At 41.7% G+C, this 13,072-nt stretch overlaps 1 protein-coding gene across 1 annotated transcript; it reads left to right on the top strand.

Moving 5' to 3' along the window:
* Positions 1 to 1,295: 1,295 nt before the first annotated feature.
* Positions 1,296 to 7,561, top strand: LOC142466943 (P2Y purinoceptor 1-like). Its single transcript, XM_075572596.1, has one exon. The coding sequence runs from the start codon at positions 1,642 to 1,644 to the stop codon at positions 2,701 to 2,703; it is 1,062 nt and encodes a 353-aa protein (XP_075428711.1). The 5' UTR covers positions 1,296 to 1,641; the 3' UTR covers positions 2,704 to 7,561.
* Positions 7,562 to 13,072: the final 5,511 nt, after the last annotated feature.

Raw genomic sequence — 13,072 nt, 5'->3', positions numbered from 1 at the left:
TTTGGTTTAGAGGACAGACTAAGGTCACAACTCAGGAGATGTGACAAAAATATACAGTAGATAAAGATCAGGCCAAATCAACATGGCCCCAGCACTACGTCTTGCCTGCCCTGCCCTTCCCTATACTGTACATTCTGACCTGAAATACAACCCAGCCTGTTTTCTATTACCCATCCCAAGTCTAATTTGAAAAAAATAAATTACAAATACTTATACTGTAGGTGTCAAATTTGGGTTAAAAAAATCCTTACCCAGATGAGGCCCCTTAAACATGTCACTGGTTCGCTTTGGTCCTAGGAAGGATTGCCCTTTCATCTGTTTCTTTGCCTGATCTTCTGGTACCTTACTTGGACTGTCTGTCCTTTCCTGCTCCAGTCCTGCATTGCCAGTGCAGCTTATCCAGTCCTCTCCTAGCTCTTCAGGTCCAATCTATTCAAATCTAATCGGTCCAATCTGTTATAGACAAGAACCGCTCCAAGATTGTGAAATAATTTCTCTGTGGCTTTAGAAATCAGGAAGCTTTGCTTCCACTCAGAAAGGAATTAAAAAAAAACCTTCCTTTTTAAACAAAACATTGCAAACGGACCCTAATACCCTGAAAGCCATCTTTTATGCTCCCATTCGTGTTTCCCACCCTTTGTTGGTCTCCCACATCATTCCCCTATATGTTTTCTTGCACTAAGTCCCAGTTGTAGGTCTGGGATAGGTGTCCTTCCTAAGTTCCTAGACAAGCTTGTGGTAAGTAGCAAGTAAGTAAAAAATTGAAAAAAATTAAATAGCGCTATACAGTACAGTACATCCAGCACTTCTAGTCCTGTCCTGTGTCTGTTTTTCTGATACAATCTTACTCCAGTAACTTAACTCCCTGCTCTAGCAACAAGTGTCCTCTGCTCCCTCCTCTTTGCCCACATTCCAACATTAAACAATTAAAGAACTACACATACTGTACTAATAGCAATCTCCTCATAACTACTGGGTAGTATTGACAGATACGACAGCTGTTATAAGAACAATATATTTGGTACAGTGCTGCACATGGTTACTAGAAATAGATTTGATGCCTGGTTAGATTTATATTCTATGCCATGTTATGGGAATCAGATGAAAAATATTTTGAAGTGTCTTAAATTCTTGCGTTCAAAGAATAATATCACGGTGGCAGCTAGCTGGTATAGTGCCAAAAGTAGGCTATACTCATGAGTGAATTGCTTGCAATTGTGTCTGCTGATTTACATGTTTATCAAGTTCAAGATTGGGAGGAGCAAGAATTGTACTTGCACTTTGCTACAGTCCAGGACACACTTGCAGAAACTCCACTGCCTCATTCTGTAGTGACACAGTCAGCTGTGTTTTCTTTTATGATAACACGTAAAGTGATCTGATAGAGTTTCAGCATGAGTCGAAATGAAAAGCAATGTTAAAAGTTTGTGGCTGCAATTCAAAGAGAAGGTGTGAACAGCAAACAGTTTGTCTGCATTCAGTGACTTTTCTGTTGTTACGTGGGAACAGTGGACAGAGGTTGGCAAAAAACAGAACTGCAACCAACACCGGAGAAATGCAATGAAGTATCAGAGCTAAAATAAAAAGCCAGTTTCAGTGCCTGGATGCTTTGTATCTGTCAATTTAAATCCGAAAGGAAATATGGAAGACGGCTTCTTTGAATCAACTTTTACAACTTTTGGCAAACTCAACTTGAGTTCAGAATGCAGGGTAAACAAGAACTTTACATTTCGTTATCTGTCTACCGTTTACCTCATCGTCTTTACGATCGGATTCTTTTCCAACGCGTTCGGCTTATGGAATTTGTGCGTGAACTGGCGCAAGTGGAGTTATTTGAACGTGTTTGTTTTTAACCTTGGCATTGCTGACCTCCTCTATGTCATCACGCTGCCTTTCTTTGTGTCGTATTACATGAACAAAGGAGAGTGGATGTTTGGTTATGGATTCTGCCGGCTTGCTCGCTGTCTATTCCATGTAAACTTGTATGCAAGCATTAGCTTCCTCACCTGCATAAGTGTCCAGCGCTACTTGGGTATAGTACACCCCATGAAAATGATGGGCAGATTCCAGAATTTACGACACTCACTTTTTATCAGTTTTCTGGTGTGGATTTGGGTCATTATTCAGATTCTACCAAACCTTCTGTTTAGAAACAGTGATCACAATGCAACCTACTGTCACGATTCTACCATTAATGAAAGTTTAGAAGCCTACACGCCTTACACAATGGTTATAACATTTACCGGGTTCTTTATCCCATTTGTTATCATTGTGGTATGTTACACCCGTATTCTTGCCGTCCTGACGAAAAATAAAAACGTCGATCCTAACTTGAAAAGAAGAAGTATGAAGCTGGTTTTCATTGTTTTGATTTTGTTTTTTGTGTGCTTTTTTCCGTACCATATATTTCGAAACCTTAATCTGCTGTCCAGGGGTTGGCAGTTACAGGGAACATGCACGCAGACTTTGAAGAATGTATACCTCTCTTATCAAGTTACTAGAGGGTTGGCATGCCTCAACAGCGCCATTAACCCCCTGCTGTACTTGGTGACAAATGAGAACTTTGTTTCAAAGTGTAGAATGCTGAGGAAGAGAGCGTGGCACTCGTTCGTATATCTGGGAAGAAATCAATCACTTCCAGAAATTAAAAGACTGAATACCATTGTGAGCAAAGAGCTTGAAGAGGTATCTGAAGAACTTTAACTGATTATTATTGTATAAATGTGTTATCTATTATGCTACTACCATATGGGTATATTATGACAAATCAACATAATGTTGTTGGTAATTTAAAGTGATGTCGAATGTTCAATATCTTTATGCTGTTGATACAGTCATTGCAGTATTATTTTCTAATCCAGTAAGGGGGGGGGGGGTGGCCTGTTATGTACAATTAAAGAGTGGGGGGAAAAGCCAAAAATCAACGTTGCTTGGTAATTTCCTGGCATTTTCATCACTTTTCAGACAGTTAGTCTGTGCAGGAAACAACCTAAAGGGGGAGTGTTCTTGCAAATTGAATAACATTTTTATTGCACGTTCAGTAATGTACTCTTATCACAGGGAAACAAATATTTGTTTTTCATTTGGTTATTTTACTTTGATAAATGTTGTCCTGTTTCTGCACCCGGTTTTCAGCCGGGAGAGTTTGATAAAAAGAGCTCAGGGTACTTTATTTTGTCATTGATACGCCCCACTGCATGAAACCCCAAGTTGGCCTGTGAGCATCTGCATTTATTTAGGTCATTTCAATAGGAGTCATGTAGGAGATGAATGATGCATGTTTTTTTTAATGAAATGCATTCCCTTACCCTCTGTTTTTCCCTTCCCCTAGTGTTAAACAACTCTACCAGTGCTGAGGTGGAATATATCTACCTGTCTTAAAATCAGTATAAAGAGGCAATCCAAGCGCCTATTTTCCTTATGTTTCTTTTCTTTTTTTTTAAACAAGATTGAACCCCAGCTCCGGGAAGCCCCTGCTTCTGGAGATACGGTACTTGCCTCTGTAGGGGGTGCCGGTATCCTCTCCGGCTGTGTATCAGGGTTCACATTATGGCTGCTTTTCAAAGCTGCCGTCTCTTGTGAGCCAATAGGAAGCTGTGGTGTCATCCATGGCAGCTTCCTATTGGTCCACGTGATGGGGAGCTTTAAAAAGGAGAGAGATACCGGCAACCCATTCGGAGGAAAGTATCTGGTAGCAGGGGTTCCCCGGCGCTGAAATTAATAGGGTTCAGCTCCGGAGATGCCCTGCTTCAAACCTGTATAAAAAATTGCCTGGATTGCCTCTTTAAATATAAGAAGCTCATGCATAGGTCCTGAATTCAAAGGCTGTACATTGCCCATTACATTACAATAGCAAGAGAACTGCCATAAACTTGAATGACACAACATTTATGGCAAAAAAAACTGCAGTAAAACTAGTACAAAAACATTGTACCAGCTTATCCGGCACAGTTTGCGCACGTGTTGCTCTAGTTTTACAACTCAGAGACATCACTACCATTATCCACTAGGGTAGGGGTCGCCAATTCCAGGCCCCAAGGGCCACTAACAGGTCAGGTTCTAAGGATATCCCAGCTGTAGCACAGGTGGATCAGTGAGAATCACTGTAGACCATAGGTGGCCAACTCCAGTCCTCAATGGTTACCTACAGGTAAGTTTTTAAGGGTATCCCTGCTTCAGCACAAGTTGCTCAATCAGTTGCTCAGTCAGAATGAAGCAGGGATATCCCTAATACCCGACCTGTTGGTGGCCCTAGTTCTAGTTGGCAATCCCTGGTTTACATGTTCCACAGGGCATGTTTAAAAAACAGCCTGATTGCATTTTTATCTATGTTCAATATATTTCCACTCATGCTTACCGAGAGGGTGTCTCTCATACTTTTATAGCACTCACATCTAGCAGATGCACTTACATCTATTTAGCAGTTTGCCCCAAGGATTCTACATCTGAAATGCAGAAAGACCACAGCCAGATTGCAGTTTCACCATGGCAAAAACTCAGTAGATTAATTGCCCATAAGGATAACGCAGCGGGGGTCCCTGTTTCTGGGTGAGTCCCATTAAGAAGCAGGAACCCCTGCTATGTTGATCCTGATGGGAATTCCCCCCTGTGCTGTACTTGTGCTATGGTTCATCTGCAGCAAGTCAAGGGCAGGGTGGCGATACATCTAACTGCATCGGTACACACATGAATGCCCAGGGGGATATGTACACACATGAATGCCCGGGGGGATATGTACACACATGAATGCCCGGGGGGACATGTACACACATGAATGCTCGGGGGGATATGTACACACATGAATGCCTGGGGGGATATGTACACACATGAATGCCTGGGGGGATATGTACACACATGAATGCCCGGGTGGATATGTACACACATGAATGCCCGGGGGGATATGTACATATCTAAATTGTTTACTTGTTGCAGTCAGTGCAATCCTGAGGTAAAAATGATATTGTATATCTCAAAGACAAAACAAATTCAAATACTAATAAAATAAAAGGATTTTTGTATTTGATACGTCAGCCACATTCTATGGTAAAGGATTGCACAAGTTTTGCCTTAATATATTATAGGAGATGTATCAACAAAAAGAAAGTGAAAAGATTGACACATTGCTTGGTTTTCTGCTTTGCATTTCCGTCAGATGTAAGAGTTTTCTGCTTTTCATGTCAATTATTAACCAAAGAAGTTCACCTCCCCTGGCTGATTTTTATTCTGCATGAATACAAGATAAGAACATGGTTGCACAATTTGAAAACATATTATCTGAGTGTCATGTAAACCTCCTATTGCAACTCCCTGATTCCGAAGCTGACGGACCTGTCACAAAGACCTTGAGACTATGTGATTATTTCACGTAGTTTGACATATCTATGTTTTTAAAATAACAGTAAATAAAAATAACACTTGTGGGTACATTCGCATGTCTGAGGCAGGTCTGCAACCTTGTATTTCCCCATTATTGCATAGCCAACACTGCTTCCACTGCAGCCAGGGATTCTGGTTAATGACATGCAAATGAGCACAGTGTGTCCCTCTTTGCTTCTTATCCAATTTAACATACAGTAAAATAAATGCCTGCCGCATTACACAGCTTTTCAGCAAAGCCTGGGTAAAAGAATTGCAGAGCCAGTAACTCTACTCACAGACAGCTATATTAACCTTCTGGATCTGGGGGAAGCACCACAAATATGGCCTGTGGACCCGCTCACCCCCGCTCCCAACATGGAATGGATGGGGAAGCGCCAAGGCGAGCCTGCTCCCGCCAACCCAGCTCCCCCTGCACCAGCCTCCTGCCCCGGGCAGCACCCACCCAGTCAGTCACCCACCCAGTCAGAAACCCACCTACCCAGGTTGTCACCCACCCACCTAGGCAGTCAGTCACCCACCCACAAAGGCAGTCAGTCACCCACCCAGGCAGTCAGTCACCCACCCACCCAGACAGTCAGTCAACCCAGGCAATCAGTCACCCACCCAGGCAGTCAGTCAGTCACCCACCCTGGCTGTCAATCAGTCACCCAGGCAGTCAGTCACCCACACAGGCAGTCACTCACCCATCCAGGCAGTCAGTCACCCACCCAGGCAGTCAGTCACCCACCCTCCCTGTCAGTCAGTCACCCACCCAGGCAGTCAGTCACCCAAACCCACCCATATGCCTTCCATCTCCCCTCTTAAACAAGCCCCACCATCTGCCAATTGAAGGCTCCCCCGACCGGTTGAAGCACAGGCCAGTTGAAGGCTTCCCCGGCTGGTTGAAGCACCGGTTGATTTAAGGCCCACCCGTGGGCCTGTTGATGGCTCCCCTCTCCAGGCTGGTTGAAGCCTCCCCCGCGGGCCGGTTGAAAGCCCCCTCGCTGAACGATCGAAGGCCCCCACCACGGACCGGTTGAAGAGAGGTACTACAATTCATTTTAGTCCCATTCTGTACTTTACCCCTTAGGTCCATACTTAAACCCCCCAGGCCCATACTTAACTACCCAGGCCCATACTTATTCCCCCAGGCTCATACTTAACCAGCCACCAGGCCCATAGTTAACACCCCCAGGCCCATACTTAACCCCCCGAGGCCCATACTTAACACCCCCAGGCCCATACTAACCCCCCCAGGCCCATACTTAACCCCCTCCCCCCAGGCCTATAATTAACCCCCTCCCCCCAGGCCCATTCTTACCCAACCCCAGGCCCATACTTAACCCCCCCCGGGCCCATACTTAAACCTCCCAGGACAACCCCCCAAAGGCCCATAATTAACCCCTCTCCCCAGGCTAATAATTAACCCCCCCCAGGCTCATACTTAACCCCCAACCCCCCAGGCCCATACTGAATCCCCCCCAAGCCTTTTGTCACATTGGATGTAGCATTGGGTATCTTTGTCTTTTGTTGAAAATATTTAAATAATCAGATTGCATTGTAATGTTTTTTTCCGTATTATAATAATAAGAAAACAGTTAAGTAACAGGTGCGCGCAAATTTTTTTTTATTCGTGGTAGGTGCGCTATGGGTTGGAGGGGGGGGGGGGGGCTGCTCCTTTCATTTGTCCTGGGCCCCATGATTTCTGTTGGTGGCTCTGAATGTCTTGATACTGTATATAATGGAAATGCATTTGTTAAGCTTTTGGCTGCCAGAGAGACTTACTGTATAAGGTATTGCAGACAAACAAATATTTCCATTTTTTTCAGAAATGCACAAAAAGAAATGTATATTGCGTGCATGACGTATGTTAGGTACACATGTGGCAATAAAGATATCTTTCCATGAATTATATTTTCATTATAATACAATAGCAAGAAAGAATACACTATGAAACACAATATATACTCTACTAGGTTGTCATGGATTAAATATAAGAACGTTGATTAACAAGCTTCTTAAAGAGATACAGCTGCAAGCAATTTGGAGTAAAAGTGACACAAATAGCGGTGTTTTCATCTTGTGTCTCATGAAGGTTTTTGCTCCCATTTTTACTTCACGTGCCCCAGTTTGGGATTTGGGGAGTCCCCATAGGAGGGAGTCTTGGGGGAGTAACAGGATGCACAAATTATAATATCGTTTGATATAGTGTAATGATTCTATTGTTTAAAACTGTGCATCTCTATGCATCCGTATCCTCCTTTCAATCTGTGTAAACAAAAAAACACTACGTTTAAAGTGGCAAAAAATGTCAAATGTTATGCAGTATTTTAAAAAAATATATCAGTTATGAAGTATTAGATGATCGTAGCTGGATTTTTTTCTTTTTTTTTTTAATTCAGCTCACTGTTTAATTCACCGTGCCATTTTTAATTTGTTTTAAAGCATAATTTAATTTCTATAGCAGGTTTTAGCCACCTCCCATGCAGTGCAAGATTTTTGCAACACTTTCCTGTTTGTGATCATTTGTTGCCAATATTCCCAGCAGTTTGTGCTGTAAACTGTAACAATAGATGTTACCTTAGTCATATAAGGATAAATTGTAGCTGCTGAGTTACACTGTCTGAAGGATTGATTTGAAACTGAAAGGCAGCCATTTAATGAACACTGGGAAGCAGGATTTTGCTGATCGATTACGGGAGAACTAATTAATCGGCAGCTTAAGTAATTAGGTTTCACCAAAGGTAAATAAATGCTGCATATATTAAAAAAAAATACTTAAAAAACATTTTTTAAATCTGCTTGGATTGCTTCTTCAAGTTTATATGTTAAATAGAAAACAAAGAAGGCGGCCATAATGTTGGGCACACAATCAGCTTTTTTACATATTTATACCAGAAGCACCAAATGATTCCCATCTTAGCTAAGAATGTAGAATTATACATTGCACATGATTTACATACAACAATAAGAAGGAAAAAAAAGGGAAAAATGTGTCAAAGTAGTATTTCTGCTTTAAGTTGTACTGTACAGTAACTTTCTGGTTTCTTACAATATGCACTACATATAAGATACAGTTTCTAACAACTGTGTTTCGAAAAATGGCGCATTACTTTAAAATAAACTTTCTGTGTCCCAAAATTGCCTTAGTACTTTGAGCTGAACATGTCAAACAAAACTGTCTTTCCAATGATACATTTCTGAGCTTATACTGAAAACTTTATATAAAACAAAGTCAAGTATCAAAGTTAAAAAATATACAGTATACAGCGTGTGTTGTAATTTCGAAGATAATGTGATATTTGAATTCAGATACAGTACATTCCTCCTTGAGTAGATAAACTCCTTGGTGAACAAGATTGTTTATAATTTTGAAGGTTGTTGAAATTGTACTAATCCAAAGAATAAATAATTCAGTTCATAGTGTACATTAGTATAGAAAAAAAACTCGGGGATAAACATCTCTTGCTCTATTTTCTTAAATCACTAAAACTCAACGATTTCTATTTAGCAATAATAATCCTCTCTCTCTGTTATGGAGGTCAAATATCCTATTGTCCTATGCAACAGGTCCTGAAAAGTAAAGAGAAGAAAGGGTAAAAATGTTGATAAATAATTTGAAGATTGCTGAGATATGCATCTTAACACACAACGCCACCATAACGGAGGGGAGCACCTGCTCAGTTGTCCTGTGTCTGGCAGCAAAATAGGGCCAGACCATCTACGACCAAGTCTCTGCCGGCATTTGGCCATAGAGGAACCCATATCCGCAGCTGCTCAGCCGCTGGAAATGAAGCCGTCGCTCGTTTCGCCAAAAAGGTAAGCTAATTTATGGGGGTTTTAGGCATTAGGCCAGGGTGTTAAAGATAGGAATTTTAGGGCAGGGGGTTAAGGATAGGGGTTTTAGTGGAAGGGGTTAGGTTTTTAGGGTATGGTATAAGGGTAAGGGCTTAGAGTAAGAGGTTTTAGGGTAATGCATTAAGGTTTTTAGGGTAGAGGGTAGCGTTGGAATTAGTATTTAAGATTAGGGTTTTAAGGGTAAGGTTAGGGGCCTAACTTGACGGCAAAGTGGCAGGCAGAGAGATTTCCCTTTTTGTAGGCATTTTGTTCAAGTACATAGAGTGGCAGCCGCTTTAAGCCTCGTGCGGCAGTAGCAGCGCAATTCTGATAACCGCGGGCAGATGCAGTATGTTTTTTTTTTTGTCCGGAGTGTATTGCGGTATTTTAGCGCTCGTAATGTATTAGCATTTTATTATCGCTGTGTGCAATACTGCAATACCGTCTAAAAACTCAGGGGTGCGTTCGCGAGGTGTTGTCTTCAAAGTCTAATACTTTAGCAGTTCAACCTACGTCAGTACACAGTCTGCGTGTGCGCGCGCAGTAATTGTAAATTTGCATATTTATACATGCATTTGCAGTGCTGTACTGTATGTCTCATTTGAAAATTGTTGAAACGCATAGGCATGTACAGTACTGTAACAGTAACACATTTCAGCATATACAGCGCTCTCCCCTCGCTTGCCCCCGCACACACATGCTAATTTACTGCACTGCAGTATTTCAACTTCTTATCTTATCCACAGTGCAGTACACATCTCCCACACCATTCCTTTGAATGTGTGTCTTTCTGGTTTCAATCACATTCCTGCTTGATAGCTGATGATTACTGCGCATGAGCCTGTAAATTCAGCACTGCTTGCTTGCGAAGTTCAAGAGTGAGTGACCAAAAAAAAACAAATATTTTTTTTTCTCCTCATTTTTTATTTTTGTTTTCTCCTCATTTTTTATTTTTGCTATCTCCACAAACCTGCCTAGACCAACTTGATATTACGATATTCAATCTGTGCTGTGGCTTTTGACTGCGACCCTGTGCGTTTGACTGCACATGGTTGATTTGTGTGCTTTTTATGTACTGTAATTGGGGGTGTAGGGATCAAATTATTATGATGACCTGCCTTTAGAAATTATGTCATTTCTTTGAACTGCAGTACAGCTAATCCTTCCTGCAGCTGTACCCTGTGCCCCCCTTCTCCACGCACACACACAAGGCTCGCTCAAGGATTTGAAACTCTTATCGACAGACACCTCTACAGAGTCATTCAGTTTCTAAAGCTTGCCATTGTGTTTTTAATCCGTCCCTAGCCGAGCATCACCTCACTGCGCCTGCTTGTAATCCTCTTTGGGATGGGAGCTAGTTGATAATTACTGCGCATGACTCACCAACCCCCCCCCCCCCCAACCCTTTGAGGCTTTGTTTACGGTAACGCTTTTGAAAATCCCTTCTCGAATTTGATATGTAAATCTGATTTGAGAATTGAGAGTTAAAATAACCATTATCTGATTCATGTTGTTGATGCAGTATATTACCACTTTTTGTCATTCTTTCTTTTTCTTTGGTGTAGGTGTGGGGGGGGGGTTGTTGTCAATGATTATGATTATCATGAATGTAAATAAATATTCATTTTATTTTATCAGGAACAAAAAAAAACCAATATAAAAATAATCATGAATAATACAAAATGCAGTCTTTATTAAGTTCTTCTGTCAAATGAAAATTGAGGGCCGGTGGATAATCATGAATAATGTGCATTGATAATAATATTAATTAAAAATATATATAATATATATATAGTAATATAATTTTTTCCGTCTTTATCTTCTTCCTCATTCTGTGTACAGTACAGTAGTTCATTGAGAGAGGAAAGGTTTTGTGTACATAATGACTGCAGTTTAGATACTGTACACTTAACTGTACAAACAGTTCACAGACTTTACACGATACCCCCCCTCTCTCCCAGGCCATCCTTTTTTTCTGAAAAGACAAGAAAAGAAAAAATTAGTGCAGTTATATCATTGGCATTGTGTGCTGTGTAGTACTGTCAAACTACTCTATACTGGAACTACTGTATACTGTGACTACTGTTAAATGCTTTGTAACCAGATGGCTGGCGCTGCTCTCTCTGGAAAGAAAAAAATTGAGCAGTTAGGTGCATACTGTATTATGGCATTGTGTACTGTGTCGCTACTCCATATTGGACTACAGTATGCAGTTAGTACTGTCAAACTAGTCTATACTGGAACTACTGTATACTCTGACTACTAGGAAAGAAAAAATCTGTGTCATATTAATCTGTATCATACTGTACTTACAATACTACAGTACAGTACTATACCATACTACCTTCCTGATGCTTGCCCATTACGCGTGATCACAATGGGCAACACAGTCGCAATATGGTCAATATATTTATTGCATTGTTCCACGGTGAGTACATCGTTCCAAAAACTCATTATGCCTTGCGCCAACTCATCCTTTTTTGGAGGGTTTCACTACTTTTCGGATATGGTCCTTCAGCTGATGCCAGACCATTTTGATAGGATTGAAGTCTGGCGATCTGTCATTGAAGGGGGGAAAAAAGGACAATTAGTTTAAGAGATACAGTAGACAGTAAAAACAGTGGGAAAAAAATGAGACACGGTTACCGCACTTACTCCGCTGGCGTCTTCACCCAGTTGATACCGCGCTCAAGGATATGCGCAGTTGATGCGGTGTGCTTCGGATCGTTGTCCTGGTAGAAACGGTGACCATCCGGGAACTCACGTGTGATGTATTCCACAATCTCAGGCACATTTTTCTCTTGGAAGAAAGCTTTATTCATGATTCCTATAACAGGAAAAGAAAAGTGCTCAAAAAACTGCACAATAGTACAGTACAGTGCGTAAGGCAAAAGCGTGTGACATACATTGTACTGTACCTTCAAAGATGACAATGCATCCTGGTCCACGCCTAGAGATGGCACCCCACACATGCATCTTCACCGGGTGTTTCAGATGTGGCTTCATACTGCACCGACACACTTTATTCGAGCAAATACCCGGTATGTACCTGGAAGATACCTGGAATGCGCCGCTCCTCACCTCTGACAAGCCCCGTTGCATTTGCCTTCCCAGCCTGGGTTCATGCCTGGCTGATGGGCGGCTGATCTGTTAAATGATAATGATTAGGATTTAATAGGCTGCAATGCTTCGCGTGTCTACCAGATGGCATAAATTCATGAATTGTAATGCAGTATATATATATACTGTGCAGTATTGCAGCCAGCTGGAATAAAATGCTTCAATCCCTGCCTGGAAAATAACTCAATGCACTCGGGCAGAAAACAGTCACAAACCTCAATACACCCGGGTATACCCGAATTCGTGGGACTAGCCGAGCTCGAATAAAGTGTGTCGCCAGTGTAGATATGCAACCTTTTTTGTGGAATGCAAAGGTGGCAAATCTCTCCAGAGAAACAGTAGACTCGTCAGTGAAGATGCAATCCTGAAAAGTTTCTCCACTGTCGATCCATGCCTGGGCCTGGACAACTCTCTTGATTTTGTTAACGTCCCTTATCATAGGGTACGCTCTGTAATGACAAGGAATAAAATTTTTTAGAGGTAAAGTTCAGTTTCTTAAACAACACTTTAACCTCCTGTACTGTCCAGTACTAACCTCACACGTCAATATTTCCATCCAATTCTGCATCTCATCTTCTTTATGCTGGTCTCGGATACAGTGAGATTGTGATTTTGCTGCAGAGTGTATTTGACCCTTAATGCACTCCTCTCATCATTCTCTTCACTTATTTTGTCGACCAGAAGAGCTGTCTCCCTACAATGTATAGAAAAACAACAATCCGGTAAGTTACAGTGCGGTAGGCCACAAGCACAGCAC

The sequence above is a fragment of the Ascaphus truei genome, chromosome 15 (assembly GCF_040206685.1).
Source record: "Ascaphus truei isolate aAscTru1 chromosome 15, aAscTru1.hap1, whole genome shotgun sequence".
Lineage (NCBI taxonomy): Eukaryota > Metazoa > Chordata > Amphibia > Anura > Ascaphidae > Ascaphus > Ascaphus truei.
Note: the sequence above shows the minus strand (reverse complement) of the source record. Positions and strands in the feature narration are given on the sequence as shown.